Genomic DNA, 20,683 nt, shown 5'->3' with positions numbered 1-20,683 from the left:
TAGACCCCAAGGACTTTGGTGGAACCCAGCGATCTGACACAGGGACATGTGCTGAGTGGCACCTCTGGTAGCTGGAGGCACCTCTGCCCAGGGTCACCCCTTGGGAGTCCTACTTCTTGCCCACATGTCTCCCTGCTGCACTGCACTTGACACACTGCTGCTCGCCTATTACTGGGCACTTGTGGAGAGTGAGTGGCTTAGGGACAGACAAATACCAGACGTCACTGTGTCCAGGTGTCCCCATTCTGCATGGGCCCCCTCAGATCCTGGGAAAACAGATTTCTCCTTTTTAAAAAAAAAAAAAAAAAAAAAAAGGGAATGGAGCATCCCAGAACAGCAAGTCAGTTCCCAAAGACAAAGGAATGCTACATCTCTACATCTTTAGGACCCATTATATCTCTCTTGATTACTCACATGGGAGCCTTTGGCTACCTGGTGATGGCTTCCAGGTAGGTCTGAGGATGCCTGGGCCTGGTTTCCTGAAGGCTCATCCCAACTATAAGTTGATTGAGTGGCAGCAGACTTCTAGTGCTAGTGACATCTCTGGTAGAAATGGATGGATTACTGTGGTAGTGGCCCATCAGCCAAGAGCATCATCAGCACTTCAGAACAGATGCCTCTGAATTTAGCCCGTGGGCTTTAAGGGTACACCTTGCAAATAGATTACATGTGTCCTCTGCTGCCATCTCGTGGCAACTTCTGGCTTCTTGTGGTCTTTGACACAATCCAATAAGTAAAATTGCTGTTCTGTGGGAGTGGCAGATTCTGGCCACACTAGAGTAGCATTTGAGACCAAGCTCTGGCATATTTTGGATGTCTGGGACATTTACAATCAAATGCTGACAAAGGGCCCTGACAGTGGGCCAATGGACATGACATTCAGTGGGCATTTTATGCTCCTTCTCATTCTTAGCTGGTGGTGTCATCAAGAAGTTGAAAGGACTTTAAAAGACTTGACTGGGAGAGATTGCTGGATAGACCATGTCATTAGCATTATAGGCTCCCCAGAGAGAAGATAGTGAGAGCACAATGCAGCTCGTCCTCAGAAGGAGAGTAACAGTGCTGCCCCCTTCTGCATCTGCACCTCTGGATTAGGAGCAGCAATCAGCGATCAGAACACAAATCTCTGATATCTGAGGGACAGGGTCCTTATGGATGAAATGCATATAGAGCTGCACTAGTAGTTCTCAAGCCAGGTTTACATGAGAATTACATGGTATATATCCCAGAAAATGATTCAGTTAATCTAGGGAAGTGTTTCTCAATCTTGGTCATCTATTAGAATCATCTGAGGAATCTTTTTTTTTTTTTTTTAAGATTTATCCATCTGTTTGAGGGAGAGGGAGAGAGTATGAGCAGGGAGGGGCAGAGGGAGAGGGAGAAATAATCTGAAACAGACTCCTCAGTAAGCGTAGAGCCCGATTTGGGGCTCAATCCTACAATGTCAAGACCGTGGCCCGAGCCAAAACCAAAAACTGGAAGCCGAACCAAGTGGGCCATCCAGGAAATACACCTGAAGAAATTAAAAAATCCACACCCGTAGCCAATTATATCAGAATCTCTAAGAGTGGTACCTAAGTACCAGCCATGTGAATCCATTGTGTGGCAGGGGCTGGGCCTCACTGTGTTAGATAAAGAGACAATTTATGCTCACAAGCAGTTGGGGTATTAATGTGTTCTTTAAGACAAACATAAAATGAAAAGGGGGATGAGTCACTCTTTTGTACGTGTCTAATAAAATGTTATTTTTCCATCTTTTGTGATTTTGGTCATTTAACTTAGTTTCTGTGTGTATAGTGTTCTTTCCTTCAAATTTACTTCCCTAACTTTCTGGCTATTTGCATTGCTGTTGTGTGATGGTGCTGGCTTGAATGGCGTCCATCCCCTCCATACTCCCCCAAATTCGTATCCACCTAGAACCTGTGAATGTTTGGAAATAGGTTGTTTGCAAATGTAATGAAATTGAGACGAGGTCATTCTTGATTAGGATGGGCCATGATCCACATTTCCCTCTGTAAACATAGGCACACAATGCGTGGACATGGGCACACAAGGGAAGACTCTAAGATGGGGAAGACAGAAGCAGAGACTGGAGTGATGTGTCCAAGGAATGTGGTGCATTGTCACCACCATCAGAATATAGGAGAAAGGCATGGAACAGAATATCCCACAGAACTTCTCTGAGGAAGCAGCGGTGCTGACATGGGGATTTCAGACCCCTGGCCTCCAGAAGTGTTGAGGAAGACACTTCTTGAAGCCACTCCCTTTGCATAATTTGTTACGGTAGCCCTAAGCAAATAACACAGTGACGTTACCAATATCTATAAAATAGGAATATTTTTCTTTTTCTTTTTTTTTGTTAAAGATTTTATTTATTCATGAGAGACAGAGAGAGAGAGAGGCAGAGACAGAAGCAGGCTCCTTGCAGGGAGCAGCTGGACGTGGGATTTGATCCCCAGACTCTGGGATCACGCCCTGAGCAAAGGCAGACACTCAACCACTGAGCCACCCAGGCGTCCCTAGGAATATTTTTCAATAAGAAGATTAGAGTCAGATTTCTGAAATCATTCTTTTATTGTTCACACTCACATCTGTGATTTGCTGAACTTTCTCTAACTACAAGTCTAAGTTTCCAAGCAATGAAATGTGACACAATTCATGTCTTGTTCCAAAAGCTAAACTGGAAATTAATGAAGGTATTACATATTGAAACTTTCATCGAAGGTTTAGATGGTTAGAGCAAAAAATTTAAATTCTAGAGATTTAAAAAAATTTTGGTGAGCACGCTTTTCACTCTTTGGTGCATCAGTGCATGTTGCATATAAAATCACTGAACTCTGTAAACTCCAGAAGAGAAGGGTTTCTTTTCCAACATTTGGAGATGCTGTAGGTCAAGAACTCGTGCCATGTTGGATCTGTTTAAAACCTTTGTTCATACAGTCTGAGTGGAATGATGTCTATGAAAACCAATATTACCATTTTCCATACTGTAACAAAAATAAATATGCCAACTTGTTATAAAAAACAAAAACACCATGTTATCTCTAAGATGAAGTATTTACATCATGGGTTACAAGGCAATACAATGGTCATGAAACGTATGTGACAGTTTGTTAAGTCTACAAAGAAGGTAAAAAAGGTATATCAACATTCTGCTCCCTTTGAAAAACCAAGTATTAAGACAACCATTTTATACATACATAAGCCTAATGTATAAAATTTCATTAACTCAACAAGTATCTTGCATGTGTCAGCCCTCATTTTAAGAGACATTAGGACTGATTTTTATCTAGGCATATCTAATGTTGCTATGTAATTTTAAGATGCTATTAATTTTATCTTATAAGTCCACCATATACTAATAAAGAGCTCCCCAGTCCCATCTGATGAATATGGTTTAAAAAAGAAAAGGCTTACTTTTTGGCGATACAGTTTCAGCACTATAGAATACTAAAAAGGGAGATACAATTATTTTTTTTAAATTACTATTACAGCTCAACAGCTGCATCCCCCACATTTTTACCCTAATACTGATGCTAACAGAGTAAATTCAGGAGAGACACAGTCGAGAAGAAAATGAGAGAAGTAAAAACGAAGCATACCGAGTGAAGTATAGGCTACAGAGTCAAAATGGAAACTAGTAAAAACAGTTATAAAGTAAAGTGCCAAGTCCCCAAGACAGAGGAACTGCAAACAAGAAATAAGAAGGTCAGTTAAGGATTCTGAGAAGAGTAAGGGAGAGGGAAAATATAGCATAACACAAGCATAAGAAAGTTGGTACAAAGAAAACACCTGAATTGAGATGAACCCCTACTTAAAAAAAAAAAAAAAAAAAAAAAAAGACCAAGCTTAATCTCATCAGAGCTCATCTTTTTGCAAGCTCTCTGAGATCAGTACCACTTAGAAAATGACCCCCATCCCACCAAACTCTGCAGAAAGTTGTCTACTTACTCATCATACACATCCTCTGAGTCCATTCGACGGTAGTACTTAGCCAGCTTCACAGCGAAAATGATGGCTGGAAGTAAAAATATGGTCGCCTTTCCTATGCCAAACCAAAACAAATTCTAGGGGAGAAAAGAAAATCAGGAGGATTACATGCCTGAAGACAGGGAATGGGAAACAGCAGTTTCTTGAGGCAGAAATCCACCCCCCCCTTTTTTTTGCAGTTTTTTAAATGAGCTCTAATTTTGTTTGTGAAGACCATTTGTGACATAATAGGAGTCAGCCACTATGTGAAGCACTGCATATTACTGTAAGTCATTAGATCTTTCTGAAAACATTGAATCAGTCCTATCATTACAGTTATTTTGCAAATGAGGAAAAGTAGCAGCAGGTAAGGAAGCCAGGGTTTGCATGAAGAATCCCACAATGAGATACCACCTCACACCAGTGAGAATGGGGAAAACTAACAAGGCAGGAAACCACAAATGTTGGAGAGGATGTGGAGAAAGGGTAACCCTCTTGCTCTGTTGGTGGGAATGTGAACTGGTGCAGCCACTCTGGAAAACTGTGTGGAGGCTCCTCAAAGAGTTAAAAATAGACCTGCCCTACGACCCAGCAATTGCACTGTTGGGGATTTACCCCAAAGATACAGGTGCAATGAAAAGTCGGGACACCTGCACCCCGATGTTTATAGCAGCAATGTTCACAATAGCCAAATTGTGGAAGGAGCCATGATGTCCTTCAACAGATGAATGGATAAAGAAGATGTGGTCTATGTATACAATGGAATATTCCTCAGCCATTAGAAATGACAAATACCCACCATTTGCTTCAACATGGATGGAACTGGAGGGTATTATGCTGAGTGAAATAAGTCAATCGGAGAAGGACAAACATTATATGGTCCCATTCATTTGGGGAATATAAATAATAGTGAAAGGGAATAGAAGGGAAGGGAGAAGAAATGGGTAGGAAATAATAGAAAGGGAGACAGAACATGAAGACTCCTAACTCTGGGAAACAAACTAGGAGTGGTGGAAGGGGAGGAGGGCAGGGGGTGGGGGTGAATGGGTGACGGGCACTGAGGGAGGCACTTGACGGGATGAGCACTGGGTGTTGTTCTGTATGTTGGCAAATTGAACACCAACAAAAAATAAATTTATTATTAAAAAAAAAAAAGGAGCGCACATGATGTAATGAGCACTGGGTGTCATATGAGATGTATGAATCACCGATGTCTATTTCTGAAACCAATGATACACTATATGTCAATTAATTGAGTATAAATAAAATTTAGAAATAAAGATAATGCTTCTTAAAACAAAAAAGAAAAGAAAAGAAAAGAAAAGAAAAGAAAAGAAAAGAAAAGAAAAGAAAAGAAAAGAAAAAGAAAAGAAAAGAAAAGAAAAGAAAAGAATCCCACCAGGTGATGGTGTCCCTTTGATGCCAATGAGAAGAGCCCGTGGCTGCCAGCTAGCCTGAGCTTAATCCCTTTTAGGACTTGTTTGATATGCTGATTGACCTTTCTGGCCTTGCTGTGCATTGGAACAGTGGGACAGGAGCATCCTTATCCCAAAACAGCATTGTGTGAAAAAGGCAGAATTATGAGGCTCTCAATAAACTTCCTGTGTTTAATTTAACCCATTTTAGGGTAGGTTGTATTCAACTTCGTTTTGTCTAAAAAGTAGGTTAAAGTATTTTTATTTATTCTTATTTTTAAAAAAGATTTTTATTTATTTATTTATGAGAGACAGAAAGAGAGAGAGAGAGAGAGAGAGGGAGAGGCAGAGGGAGAAGCAGGCTCCATGCAGGGAGCCCAATGTGGAACTCGATCCCAGGTCTCCAGGATCACACCCTGGGCCAAAGGCAGGCACTCAACTGCTGAGCCACCCAGGCATCCCTTAAAGTATTTTTAAAAAATGGTTACCGACATTCATAGTCAGATTTCACATAGGAACTTGGATTTCCATCCTTTCTTGAAAAGTCTGAAGTTTGGTCTCCTAACACTGAGCCCCTAGTCTCACAAGGCTACACCAGCTGTAGCTGAATGGTGGTTCTTCCGTCCAACAGGGGCATCTGTCCTTGGTTTGCCCCAGGCCACACCACTAGCTTTTGCAGGGGTGACACCTAACACTGTTTAACCTTATCCACCAATCAGAAAAGACACAGCTGGGAACCACCAGCATGACCCTTTGGGCACCACACATGGCCAGTGTCTTACATTTGGCCTACTTTGTAAATGTACAACCTGCAGGATCCCTACAGAAGCTCAAGTCTGCGGCTGCTGCCTTAAGAAGTTGTTGGCAACACTAGGGCCGCCTCCCCAGCCCACCTGGAGGCAAAGGCAGCTTAGATGTCACAATGGCCCCACTCCAACCCTCACAGCTCAGCCACTGAGGTTCTGCTTCCCCCCCTGGTGGTGTCCTGCCCAATGGCAGTGACACCTCTTGGCCCAGTATTTCCAGTAAATTTGTTCTCTTCCCCCACCCCCCCATGTTCTTTTATTGGCAGATTTCTATGCTTTCAGACTTATTTTGAGAGGCTTTAGAGCTTTATGACAAGCATATCCTTTTACTGGAAGCTGCCACAATTCTTCTGGGAACAATCAAGATATAAGAGAAATATGTTAGTCACTCTGGAGTCTGTTTTCCTGGCAAAATCAATGCCCAGAGCTCTTTTTCACTGTTTAAACCACCTGGCTATAAAACTCCAGCCTACAGTCTTCCTGAGCAGACTCTAGGCCTCCCCTCCACTGGCCCCCAATTATTTGTGGAAAGATGTCTGATAGTTGGGTGATTTGAGTAGCTGGGGCAGGTGGTGAAGACAGGAGATCAGTTCAGAATCAACCAAGTTAGCCCAGCACTTGTCCAATGAGGGTTCAAGCAAAGCCATCAGCAGGAGTCCAAGCAGAAGACAGAGGGATTTAGGGGCTGGGGAGAAGGGAGGTGGCCAGGAAAGCCAAGCCTTGGGGTCCGCATGGCTATGAGCACAGGAGTGTTTCCATTTGGGTGTGAAAGTCCGTCCTGCACACAGATGGACATGTGGATGTAGGGTAGGGAGATGGACAGATGGAGCAATACAGATGTACTTCAACAAATAGCCATCTGATCATTCTTCGTTCATTCCATTGCCTGTGCCAGGCAACATGCCAGATGATAGGGGCACAGCAACACACCGGCCCTCTGCTCAGGGAGGTGAAAGTCTAGAGTGTGTGCAAGGGACAGGTTTTTTTTTTAAATATTTTGTTTATTTATTCATGAAAGACACAGAGAGAGGCAGAGACACAGGCAGAAGGAGAAGAAGGCTCCTTGTGGGGAACCTGATGCAGGACTCAATCCCAGGACCCCAGGATCATGCCCTGAGCCAAGGGCAGATGCTCAACCACTGAGCCACCAGGTGCCCCTGCAGGGGACAGGTCTTAACCAAAGAACCACACAAATGTACAATTCAAGCAGTAATAACATCTTTAAGGAAAAGTACAGAATTCTATGGGAGTGTAGAAAAGGGAGCCCAGTCTAGGTGGGAAGATCAGAAGAGGCTTCCTGGAAAAAAAAGACTTGTTTGAGCTAAGACCTGAAAGCAGCTCACTAGTAATAGCAAACATGTATTGACTGTTAATGTACTAAACATGGTGTTAAGGGTTTTACCCATAATCTCTCATAATCACATGAACCATGAAACAATCCCACTTAGACAAGTTCAGAAAGCTCAGAAAAGTCCAATAATTTTTCAGTCACAGAGTTCAGGAAATGTAGTAGAATCTGAATCCAGGGCCTTTGTTTTCACTCACTGGCAGATTTAGAATCAGAGTTAGCCAGGTGGGGTGTGGATGTGGAGGGGAAGAATGAGAGACAGAGAGAGAGAGAGAGAGAGAGAGAGAGAGAGAGCTCCAGTCCAGGTAGAAATGTCATGTGCAAAGGTCCTGTGGTGGGGACGAGATATATTTAAAGAAGTGAAAGAAAATATGTGTCTGAAGAACAGCAGGAAAGGTGTTCAAATTTTGCAAGATGTGGCCTCAATGGGCGTGGGCCCAATCATACAGCGCCTGGTGTACTCAGTTAAGGATACTGATCTTTACAGTGGATAACCACAGGAGGAAGCCACTGCGGTGCTTTCAGCAGAGGAAGTGAAAGGGTTGGCTAGCAGACAGTCAGGATATATTGAGGGGTGAATAGAGCTGAGGAATAAACTGGATTAATTGGAACTTACCATCCCGTTGGTAACATATCAAAGGCCTTTTAAATCAAAAATTAAGTTAAGTTTGCTATTCCTATGGGGACACACACACACACACACATACACATCACACAGTTGCACTCAAAATCCTTTTGAATATTGGCAATCTGCACACCAGTGACTGCTCCTTTCTGACTAATCGAGACAAATAGGACAAATAGGATTTTTCTTCATGAGGGTCTCCTGGCCTCCATAAATATCATTCTACAAAGGAACAAAGATATGCAGCTAGGTCTTTGGCTTTCCTTGGTCTGTTAGGTATCATAACACAGTCATCTGAATTTTAGATTTTAGGTTTTGGATTCTACAACGGTAACAGATCCAAGCGCAAAACTCTTTTTATATCAGAGTGTCCTATACTCTGCCAACAAAACATGATGATTGAGGAGTTTATTGTGTTTCCTTATTTTGAAAGATGAAATTCTTACCATAGGGTCGATAATGTAGCTACACAGGAAGACGTCAACAGCGGAGTCTAAAGCAGTGGCCACGGGTTTGCAGGCTGCAATTTGCTCAGTAATCTATGGGTGGGAAGCACAAGAGAACTCTGAGCCATACCCATAAAAATCCACAAGAATTAGATGTGCCATTTACCTTTGACCTGTTCTCTATACCGTCTCAGGTACAGACCTGAGAGCTGATTTCTATGGATAAGTTCGATGATGCATACAAGTAGGTACTTGAAAGCAAGATGCGGATTCTCTTGGAGCCTGGGTCTCTGGTTTTTGCACTTGTTATCTGGAACAGTAAGACCCACCCTACCAGGCTCCTGAGAGAATGAAGAAGTCCAGGTGTTTGGTACTGGGTCTCAGTCTGAATTTCTTGCCTGACCCCTCTGAGATCTGACAAAGGATGTGGGAAGAAAATGGAAAGCTAATTAATCAATAATTATAGATTTTAGAGCAGGGCTTGGCAAACGTTTTCTATTAAAAGATCAAAGAGTAAATATTTTTGACCCTGCAGGACAGACTGAAACATTTCTGTTTCAAGTGCTGAACTCTGCCATGGTATGGTGAAAGCAGCCACAGGTGATAAATACACAGGAATGTGCGGCTGTGTGCTAATAAAATTGTGTTTACAGAAAAACAGCACTACCTGCTGACCCCAATTTAGAAAGCAGAAGACTATGTACAATTCACTAAACAAGTTTAATGACAAACAGATGCTCCAATCCCATTGACTTAAAATAACTATATTCATTCATTAAAAAAATACATAAAATGAGCTAGATGTTAGCTCTTTAGGGCAGAGGTGTGTCTTATTTCTTTGCCTTTATTGGTTGGATCACTTTCCCCTTTTCTCCCACCTATGCCTTACAAGGCAACCCATGTGAACAACCTTATTTTTACCAAGCTGATTTTTTTTTTTTGCTTTTATATTTGAGTTTATTCTTCATTTAACTTTTAAAACACTACTATAGTTGAATATTAAAACAAAAACAATAGCAAGTAGTGAGCTATGATTATAGTCCTTCACTCATCCACTACTGCATATAAAATGCCAGCAGCAGTGTTATTCACCGGCCCCATTAAGAAGTCTGACACTGAACACCACCCCTAGGATGATGTTCATCATCCTCATATGCTTCCCCATTGTAATGGCGCCGTCTCTCCTGATTGGGATCAAAGTCCACAAGTTCTACCTGGTCCATTTCATCAGTCTCTTCTACTTCCTTCCTCTCAGGCAGGAGTTTTTCCAGCAAAGAAAGTTTATCAGGAGAGAGAAAGCCGTTCTCGGGGAAGTTTACCTTAAATTCGATGATTAGGCGACCCTTCTCATATGGTCTACGATAAATTGGCATGCCTTCATTTAGCACACACTTGATATCCCCATGCTTGACAATCTGACCTGGATGAGAGGTGATGACGATGGTTCAGTTGTCAAGAGTAGATATTGGCTTTTGAAAGCCACACAGGGCTTCAACCAGCTGTATATCCATACACATGAAAAGATCTTCTCCTCGTCGAGTAAAAACAGCATGGTCCTTCTGATCTAAAACAATGATAATATCTCCTGGTTCCAGTCCTGGTTCTTGGTCTCCCTCACCATGGAATGTTATCTTCTGGCCATCTTTCATGCCTTTTTCAATATGCACTTCTAGAATCTTCTTCTCTCGAACTATCTTCCTTCCGTTGCAGCTTTTACATCTATCTTTAGGACTGATCCGTTCCCCATGGCCCTGGCACTCCATGCACACAGATTGAATTTGCTGAACCATTCCAGGTCCTATCTGATGAATTCTTATTTGCATTCCAGTACCTCGGCAATTGGGACAACATTCGACTGCTCCTTTCTTACCACCTCGGCCTTCACATTTATCGCAAATCACATTCTTTTGCAGAGCTAGTTTTCTTGTTGCGCCATTATAGAGATCTTCTAAGGTTACTGAGAGCTGATGTACAACATTTTTACCTCTCCGTTCTCTCTGCATCCTGCCTCCTCCTCCAAAAAACATATCAAAGATGTCCATGGGGGAGCCAAAACCACCACCAGCTCCACCTTCTTTAATTGCCTGTTCTCCTCCTTTGTCATATAATTCCCTTTCCTTTGCATCAGAGAGCACTTCATAAGCTTGAAAAATCTGTTTAAACTTCTCTCCTTCATTTGGATTCTTATCATGGTGGTACTTCAAGGCCAGTTTTCTGTAAGCCTTTTTCAATTCCTCCTGGGTGGCATTGGGTTTGACCCCCAAAACATCATAGTAAGTGGTTTCTTTCACCATTTTCTACAGCCGGTGAGAGGGCCGAAGCCGGTGTGGGGGAGCGGGAAGGGGCGCGTTGCTGGGCGCAGCTCGGGCAGCCGCCGCTCCTCCGCGTCTCACCGAGCGTTCTGGAAAGTTCCCTATTTTTACCAAGCTTGAACAACCCTGTACACCCTCTTTATAGGCTTTTTAACTGTTTGTTTTAAAAAACAACAACAACAACAAAAAAAACAGAGCAGGAGTCTTACTCCATATGTTTTTCTGCATCTTGCTTTTCTCTCTTATTTATACCCTGTGAAAATTTCTCCCAGTGCCTTGGCAGAGCTCTGATCCATTTTGTATAAACGGCCACCTAATATTCACATGGCGTGGCTCTTGTATGACTTAACCATTCCTGTCCAGACTCACTTTGGCTTCAGGGTATTTGCTTCATATTCTGGGTATGAATGTGACCAAAATATGGTTCCTTGATCTGGTGGAGGAGATGCATAGGTTCTAGTGGCCATGGTGGCAATGATGATAATGCATTTCTTCCACCACAACTCACCTGTGTGTGTATGCCCTTCATCCCAGCACTGATAAGACCCTGAGGTCTTCAGATCTGGGAGGCAGGAGGAAGTGTCAGCACAGACATGAGAAAGCTGGGCCCTGAAGGAGAACCAGGCTCAGGGCCCAGAGGGTGGGGGCCAGAGGTGGGAACCAGGGAGGAGGATATGACATAGAGGGTATCACATCAAGAAATATGAACATTTCAGAGACTCAAGCCATTGGATGTGGCTGGAATATGGGGTGGAGCAGCAAAGAGGGAGGAGATGGCGGTAGTCTGGGTTCACACCGTCAAGGGCCAGGAATACAAATGAAATACTCAAGGCTTCTTGGAGTAGTCTAAATTTTCCTGAGTCCCTAGACTTCTCAAAGCCCGTCTTGGCTAGCAGCAAGCAGCTCAATAACTTAGCCCAAGTTACTCAAGTAACTCAGCTGCAAGCATCTCTCCCTACCCCTGCCCCAGGGGAATAATCCTCAGAGGAAAGCTGACCCAAAGCCCAAGATGGCAAGGAGCACTTTCCAAGCCACTTTACTTCTCTATAAATTGGCTTCTGGGAGGAATGAGCTGCCTTGAAATCATTGGAAACTTCACTCTGCTCCTCAACTTTGTCTTCTAATATATTCAGGGGGACCCAAATGTGTACTGAATTGTGACCCCCAAAAGTTCACATGTTAAAGTCCTCCTTCCCGGTTTCTTGGAATGTGACTGTATTTGGAGGTAGGGTTCTTAAAGAGGCAGGTCAGTTAAAATGAAGTCATTAGGGTAAGTCCTAATCCAATGACTGGTGTCTATAAAAGAAGAGAAAATGTGGGCACACAAAGGCACAGAGGGATGATCATGTGAAGACACAAGGGGAAGACGGTCTTCCAGAAGCCAAGGAGAGAGGCCTCCGAAGAAACCAATTCTGCTGACACCTTGATTTTGGACTTCCAGCCCTTCCAGAATTGTGAGAAAACAAATTTCTGTAGCTCAAGCCACCCCTCGTAGATTTACACACCAACCACATGACAGGTTCTGCGGGGCCCAGGGCATGAACAAACCACCCCTGCAGTTCCCTGGGGAGACAGAGTCAATTGTAGCAGGAACCCCCACAACGTGAGCAAAGGAACTAGGGGAGAAAGTGAGGAGCATGTTCTCCAGCTCAGTGGGCAGGCTGGGAAAAGGGTCCAGCTTAGACGACACATGCTGAGTCCAATGACACCCCTCCTCATGGTCCCCAGATTTGAGGTCCTTTGGTTATCTCCTACCAAATTACTAGGAATTTTACTTTATTTCCTCCTGATGTTATCCTAGAACATGACTATCTTAACACATGGCCCTCTTACGTTCATAAAAGATAAACTACTTACTGAGATCTTGACCCATTGCAGGTAGTGTTCAAAGTATCCTATTATCATGTTCCCATACTTGCTACTTTCCTGGAAAGAAATCAAAAAGTAGTAACACCGTTGAGGGGACCATCCCATACTCTCTGCAGCCATGTAGTTAGGGGCTCACACCCACTTACTTTGACAATAACTGAGGAGATGCGAGTTTGGAGGAAGTCCTGAGCAGAATCCAGAGAGGAAAGGATATTGGCCACTTTCACCTGGAAAACACAGCAATTGCCAGGGGGTCAATCAATGAAGGGATTTCATGTGGATATGAGTTGGCATGTGGATACGAGTGCTGTTAGCTCAGCTCCACACCACCATAATTTGCTAGTTAAGAAGACCACAGAACCAGCCCAGCCCTCTGAGGGCAGAGGAATGAGAGCAGTACATACAAAGCCTCGCTTTGTGCCAGACACGGGGCCAAAGAATCCAAATCGTCTCACTGAGACAGGAATTCCCCCTTATCCACAGTTTCTGTTACTTGGGGTCCAGAGGCAGATGATCCTCCTTCTGACGTGTGGTCAGAAGGTCAATAGTGGCTAATGCCACGTCACATGCCTAAGACATTCCCATCACTCATTTTATCGTCTCACATTATCACGGGAAGAAGGGTGAGTTCAGTACAGTAAGATATTTTGAGAGAGAGACCACGTTCATATAACTTTTATTACATTATATTGCTATGATCGTTCTATTTTATTATTGTTGTTGTTAACCTCTTACTGTGCCCAATTTATAAATTCAACTTTCTCAGAGCTACATATGTATGGGGAAAAAACCCATAACTACAATACGGCTCCGTACCACCTGTGGTTTCAGGCATTCACTGAATGAACCAACCCCCTCCCCTGGGGATAAGGGGGGGCTCCGGTACTCACAGGCTACAGGAAGGCATGGTTAGGCCCCTTCACAGAGGAGGTAGCTGATCCTGCTCTATGTAACCAAGCTGGGGACACAAGACCTGGGATTCATACCTAATCTTTTCACACAGATAAGAATCTCCACATGGCAGTTTGGTAAATGAGAAAAGGTGCCTTTTCTGTCCTGCCTGGAGACCTCAGGGCACACAGCCTGGCCAGTGGGACAAGGGCTGATTTCCAACCCAACTTGCCCCCACGCTGGCTCCTTGTGAAGGGCAGTGCAGAGCCGCATACCGTCACCTGAAGGTCAAGCTACATAGGACAGTAAGGGACCTGCATACATCCCCAACCAGTGATGATAGGCCTGGCTGTGTCACTTGCTTTGGCCTACAGAATGTAGATGGAGTGGCAGCATGCTGGTTCTAACCTGTCACTTAAAGAGCAGCCTGTTTCCACTCACCCCCTGATTTCCTGTGCTCCCTTCACCCTGCCCCTGGGTGGGGACATAGGTGGAGAAGCCTGCAGTCCATCCAACAGTGAGAATGAGTTTGTGGTCCAAAGGCACTGGGTTTTGCAGGCAGCGTTATCTCAGTAAAAGTGACCAGCGTACCTTCTGAGCTTGTGTTCTACACATTAAGACACAGCTTTCACCTGTGTGTCTACTAGGGCCAAGGTGAGAAGTACTTGCAGAAAGCAAATGGTAGGAAAACTCAGTTTGGCAGTTTGGCATTTAACAAGGGCAGATAACCAAGACTTTTGTTTTTTTAAACCTAAGTACTTATAAAACCAACATCTCTTGAGAGTCTGTGTGTGCCCCTCCCCCACCACGGCAGAAAGGAAAAGAAGTCCTTACCCTCAATCCGCTGCTTTTGTGTTGAAGTTCCTTGATACTTTGGTTGATAGTGCTCTGGTGAACAAACATACATATTTTCAAACTTATTACATGAATCAATCAGCAAGATCACATGCCTCTGTCTCCCCTCCCTTCTCCCAGTCAGCCACCAAATCTGATTTTACTCTGTGATGCTTTCATTCTAGAAAAAACAACAGATGGAAGTAACAATCCCTCTGGTGTAAGAGAAGCTGAAGAAGAAAATCAGGATATATATTCTAGAGCTTTGAAGGGTGGTACATCTCATGCAAAGTGTCCAAGAAACCACTTTGAGTCAGGTTTGCTCCAAGTGGCAGGCACTACATCAGAAAAAGTCTGCCCAAACTGCCCAGAGTAGTTTATTCTGAGTGGTTTAGACCAGGGATTGGTGAAACAGGAGGCCAGACAGTAAATATTTCAGACTTAGTGGGCCAAACCCTGTCCAAAGCTCTCAACTTTGCCCTTTTATTTTATTTTCAACTTTGCCTTTTTAGCTGAAAGCAACCAAGGATCATCTGTAAATAAGGGGGCATGGCTGTGTTCCAGTAAAACCTTATTTATAACAACAAGCAACAGGTTGGATTTGGCCCACAGAATGTAGTTTGGGGGGGCATAGTTTGCTGCCCGCCCTGTTTTAGATGGTAGGTCACATGTCCAGAGCAGTTTGCCTATTTGTAGACAGGCTGCCCCAGCTCTTAAAAGGCCAAGGAGTACTGTGTCTACTTGAAGGAAACCGCTTAAGGAATAGGGAAAAACCAACTTAAAATGTTAACAACCCGGTGGTAGGCATAACAAGCAGAACAGAGGATTGTGACGAGCACAACACACAAATTCAGAAAATTCAGTTTTCTTTGTGAATACTCTAACGAGTTTAGAGAATCAGGAGGAAAGGGGTAGGGGGAGAGAGAGAGAGATGGTAAAAATTAGTTCTAGAAGGCTTCAAAGCTGGAGTCAAGTGGGCTACTGTGCTTCTCCAAACCTGAGCACGCTGACTGGGTAACGGGTTTCCCACACAAGCCTAATAAGAATTCCTGCTAGTTACAGAGTCATGTCCAGGAACCAGGTGACAGTAGGGCGGGATCCGTCCCCACCATTTTCAGAGGAGAGAATCGAAAGTGGTGAGACTTTGGGGAGGCAGAAGCAGGATCTGAAATCAGCTCCGCCTGACTCCAGAGCCGGTGTTCTTTCTCTGCTACAGACTGCCCTTCTGGAATTCGGGAAAGAAGCCAGGAGCAGAGAGAGGAAAAAGAACGGGGGAAGTCAGATCAAAGGCTATGAGAGAGGAGAAAGAAAACATGGCCCATTAGATCAGTGAACAAAGCTTAATGAGGCAGGGAGAAAAGAACTTACCCTCGCCTTCCCATATTTCTTGGCAGGGTTTGGAGAAAAAGAATTTGAGAATAAGTAAGAGTGAGTCCGCAGCACAGACATCAGCCCTCCAGGTAGGTGCCTGGCTCCCGGGTGCCTGTTGGGGGCCGGGGAACCCAAGCACCGTGTGTGGGGCAACCACAGAGTTAATCTACCTGGACACAGGCGAGTGGAAAAGGCAAGGAGATAAAGCACAAAAGGAGTGGGGACATTGAAAATGTGTCTTCTTTAAAGCCCAGGTGCTATCATTTATTTAATTTTTTTAAAGATTTATTTATTTCAGAGAGAGAGGGGGAGGGGCAGAGGGAGAAGAAGAAGCAGGTTCCCCGCTGAGCAGGGAGTCTGATGTGGGGCTCGATACCACGAGATGGGGTTGACGCCTGAGCTGAAATCAAGAGTCAGACACTCAACCTACTGAGCTACTCAGGCGCCCCGCTGCCATCATTTATTTTTAACACAGCTCAGTTCCTGAGGCCAACTGGATTTGACCCACACATGAGATGCAGATGTTTCACTCAGTCTAAATGAAAGCCAGCTAGTGGGACGGGCTTTGCTCAGGTCTCGGGAAACACCAGAGGTGGCGGGTTGTTACCATTGACTGTTCCAAAGGCATGACTTGGCCATGGTGAATCGTTTTAAGATTTTGCGCATTATTTTTGAGGGACTGTTTCAAACTTCCTTGGGGCTGCAAGGAGAATAAAATAAACAGAATCAACACCATCCTTCCAGACTGTGGAGCACTCTCTAACTGCAGGAGGTCAGGGCAGGGTGCTGGTGACAAGCATGCAGCCCTCCTGTACGCTGTGCGTGTGGGGACCACTAGGAGGGGCATCACCAAGACACCCTGCCTCAAATCCTAGAACCATGAACTTTCCGCAGCCACCCAAACCCATGAGCCTTTCCTGAGTGCTGGAGGTTGGGCTCTCTTTCTTACCTCACCATAATATAGCCACTGTGAAGCCCACTTTACAGCAGCGGTGTCCCCACTTTACAGATGAGAAAAACCCAGGCTCAACTTAAATAATGTTTAATATGTTAACATGTAACAATTTTATTGTGATCATTTTACAAAGGAGGAAAGTAAGGCACAGGGGAGTGAAACATCTTGTCCAAGGGCCCACCATTAGGAAGTGGCTGAGTCAGGGTTTAAATCCCAGTGTTCCTCTGGAGCCCAGGTTCCTCACCCCCATGTGCTGCTGCTTCTTGAAAGGGACAGGTTTGAGTCATCTAGTCACCAGCCAGCAGGGGAAGTGAAGAACAGAAGCTTACGGGGGCTTGGGTGGTGTCTTTTCCTTCACTTATCCACTTGTTATTGGTGATGCAAATCATCAAATGGAATCGCCTTCCATTCCCTAAACTGCAAGAAAAATGATGTGTGTGTGTGCATGTGTGCATGTGGTGGTTGGAGGGGTTGATAGGCGTGAGAGCAGAGCTCATTCTAAAGCAGTGCGGGCAGCAGCAAGAGGAGAGGTCAGGAGCAGCTGTGGGCACCCTGACACCACCCTGGAACCATTCGTATGCTCACAGGTGTCTGGGCCACACGGCAGTGGCGGCTGGTGGGAAGTCTTGACATGCACAAGAGAGAGGGGTTTTTAACCAAAGGTCACTTGTGCTGTAAGGAAACTAGGAATAGTATGGACATTTGACATCTATAACGATTATAGCATTTAAAACTAGACCGTTCAAACTCACCAGATTGTTGGCTTTTGTGTCCAGATCATCTGCAAAGGATAAAAGATTCACTTTGGTGGGAGTTTTACCCATCTACAAAAGAGGGGGAGGGAAACCGTGTCATGGCTGTGGGATTTTTAGACCTTAACAATATCTAATGGACAACAGAATAAACTATGGTCCTGTGACCATAAAGTAGAGCTGGAAACTCTTACAGAGATGACAACAGCTACATTCTGATTTACACATATAAGACCATATTATGTTTCTCCAACCACATTATCCAACCATAAAAAGAAATCAGGTTCTGATCCACGCTATAATGGAGATGAATCTCAAAAACTTTAGGTGACATGAAAGGCCATTAAACAGAGAAGGTCACGTGCTGTATGATTCTATTCGTATGACACATCCAGCACAGGTACATTCATAGAAGCAGAACATAGACTGGTGGTCGCCAGAGCTGGGGGAAAAGAACAACCATGGAGTGGGAAGGAGGCTTTCATTTTGGGTGATAATGATGTTTTGAAACCATATAGAAGCAGTAGTTGTGCAACACTGTGATTATACTACAAGCTGATGAATTGCTCCCTTTATTTATTTATTTATAAAGATTTTTTTTTTTATTTATAAAGATTTTATTTTAAAGTCACCTCTCCATGCAACATGGGCTCAAACTCACTTCCCTGACATCAAGGGTCGTATGCTCTACCAACTGAGCCAGCCAGATGCCCTTGAATTAACTCACTTTAAAATAGCCAATTTATGTTATATAAATTTCATTTCAATGATGAAAGAAAGAAAGAAAGAAAGAAAGAAAGAAAGAAAGAAAGAAAGAAGAAAGAAAGTATCTGCTGTTATTTGCCCCCCACAGATCAAGATCATGGGTCACACCTCTGCCAAGTAGACATTATAGTCTATGGTGTCTACTCCCGAAGAGCTGAAATCCATCAGGTTTTTCCTTCCTGCTGCGTCCAGCAGAACAATATTGTCAATATTTACATTCATGTTTTTAAAATCATTGCTGAGGTTTCTAGCATGCTGCATGATGAAAAGAAAAGGGATAAGTAAGTCCATTCTTCAAGAATGCCACAGGCTTTCATGCTTTAAAAGAGCAATGACACAAGACAAAAAACACAGGCACTTAACTGGCATTTTCTTCCTTGGTACTCTTCTCTCCCCACCCACTCCTTCCCTGCATCCCCGCCTCCCTCCTTATGCCCCACGCCAAGCACTGTGTGAGGAGGTGGGATGCAAAACAGAATAAGATTCCATCTCTGTTCTCAAAGTCCTCAAAGGAAGAGGCAGTGTCATAATAAAGGCACACAAACTATGTCAGGACCCCAAGGGTCAGGAGAGAGTCTGCTGAGGCAGGGGGCTAGACAGGGCAACAGAGAGGAGGTGGCTTCTGAATGGGTCTTGACAAATATGGATGCTGAAACGAGCCAGGCAGGCTGTATTCAGGGCGAAAAAAGGCAGCACGCACTGGACTTGCGTAGTGACGATGCTTGAGATCATGGGGACATGGTTGGGGACTTGAGATTGACCTAAGTAGTTTCAGGCAGCATGCAGTGCCAGCGTCCCAGGCACTCTGTCTCTGGTGCACAGAGAAAATGACACACGGTGTGATGCCAAATGAGTAGAGGACATTTAGTCTGGGCTTGGTTACAGAATTATATTTTGTTTGTATATACATGCAGGGAATATTTAGGGAGGATAATCAACACAATACAAAATACAACACAGTACAGAATTTGTATTCGGCTTTTAAATAAACCTCTTCATATCTGAAAAGTGGGAGGCCACCATGGTCTCACGGTGCCTCTGAAAGCCAGTGATGTCTCAGTGGACAAGCTATGGGGTTTGGGGAACAGTCTCTTTCCTTGGTGTCTCTTGGTATCTGCTTCCAGTTGGAAGCCCAAAAGAAAGAAGCCTCCTTAAGTTTTTAACCCCCGAGAAGGCCAGAGGCCTCCAGGTATGGGGAGGGGGAGAGCCTATGCTGATGGCACCCTAGGCCTGCCAGGGAAACTCTTGTTCCTCCTCCTGTCTTGGAATGCTCTCGAGTGGCCTCTCTTCAGAGTCTTAAGGCTCAAGATTTGTGGGTGGGCACAGGCAAAGGAGAAGGAGGAAATCATTCCCTCCTGTCTGCTCCCAACACTCTTGCCACGCCGTCTTTCGAAGGCCAATAGAGCTCTGCAGGGCCTCCCTGGAGCCCTGGGGCCACAGCCCTGACTCCCAAGGGGCAAAGACTGTGTAGGCTGGAGTCTTGGGTGTCTTGTTCCCTCTTCAGGCACCTACCAGGAAAGGGTGGCCAGTGTTGGAAAGCCAATATCCCTGGGATTTGTTCCTCTAGGGACCCTGACACATAGCAAGATAAGATCCTCCTGCATCGCATCTGCAGCCAGACCCCCCTAGGGCACCTGCACAGTCCACTAGAGGAACTCATGCCTCAAGAGAGACACCTGGTTGGGGGTGGCGAAAATGTCTTAGGATTTTCCCTTACGTGAATTTCACCTCAATGACAAAGAAAGAAAGTAATAAAGGAAGAAAAGAAAGAAAGAAATGGATTTACTAAAGATGTACATCAGTTTCCTGCCTGGCTCTACTCCTTACCTCCTGAATGTTGAGATGCTCACTGATGTTGTAGGTGTTCTCTAGCTTAAGTGTGCTATAGATGCCCTTATTTTCTTTGCAGTCACTGTGGGAAAAACAGAGAGATCATGATCCAGAAAAGGCAGCCGTGTCCATCTCTGTCCCCAGCTATGGGTGGAGAGAAAGGTTCACGGTGTATCTTTTGTTTACATCTGCAAGCACAGAAGCGGCTTTTGAGGGCTGATGCGGGGGGGGCGGTCACTAGTGGCTGCATGGATTCGCCCCGGAGACCTACCATTCTGGACTTCGTTCCCTGCTTTACTAAATGTCCCATCTTTGGAACAGTTACAGTAAGAGTGGTAAGTCATCCTTCCATCTGTCTCCTTTGTGCTTTTTCTAGTGCTATGATGGAATCATAAGTTCACAAATTGGGAAGAAATAAATTCTCATAAATAAACAAAACAAGCCACCACCTGCTGGAAAGATGTGTGTTACACAGCATATCATGGGCTTTATTAA

General features: G+C 44.3%; 2 protein-coding genes across 19 annotated transcripts in view; both read right to left on the bottom strand.

The window, feature by feature from the left end:
- Positions 1-2,555: 2,555 nt before the first annotated feature.
- The window catches only part of PROM1 (prominin 1), a 133,276-nt gene continuing 115,148 nt past the window's right edge, over positions 2,556-20,683 (bottom strand). For 14 of the 18 annotated variants that reach the window (XM_035714228.2, XM_025437318.3, XM_025437320.3 and 11 more), the window contains 11 exons: positions 20,186-20,270; positions 18,467-18,613; positions 17,594-17,665; positions 16,494-16,586; positions 15,884-15,901; positions 14,516-14,569; positions 12,937-13,017; positions 12,779-12,847; positions 8,610-8,702; positions 3,952-4,067; positions 2,556-2,987 (listed from right to left, as the gene is read on the bottom strand). In XM_035714228.2, coding sequence (XP_035570121.1) covers positions 2,933-2,987; positions 3,952-4,067; positions 8,610-8,702; positions 12,779-12,847; positions 12,937-13,017; positions 14,516-14,569; positions 15,884-15,901; positions 16,494-16,586; positions 17,594-17,665; positions 18,467-18,613; positions 20,186-20,270 — 883 coding nt within the window. In that variant the 3' untranslated portion in view covers positions 2,556-2,932. The other 4 variants (XM_025437324.3, XM_049108598.1, XM_025437328.3 and 1 more) reach the window with 3 other exon arrangements.
- On the bottom strand, positions 9,626-11,238 carry LOC112653310 (dnaJ homolog subfamily A member 1-like). Its single transcript, XM_035714230.2, has one exon. The coding sequence runs from the start codon at positions 10,901-10,903 to the stop codon at positions 10,055-10,057; it is 849 nt and encodes a 282-aa protein (XP_035570123.1). The 5' UTR covers positions 10,904-11,238; the 3' UTR covers positions 9,626-10,054.

This window comes from Canis lupus, chromosome 3 (genome assembly GCF_003254725.2).
Source record: "Canis lupus dingo isolate Sandy chromosome 3, ASM325472v2, whole genome shotgun sequence".
Taxonomy (NCBI): Eukaryota; Metazoa; Chordata; class Mammalia; order Carnivora; family Canidae; genus Canis; species Canis lupus.
This window is presented reverse-complemented; position numbering and strand designations above follow the sequence as displayed.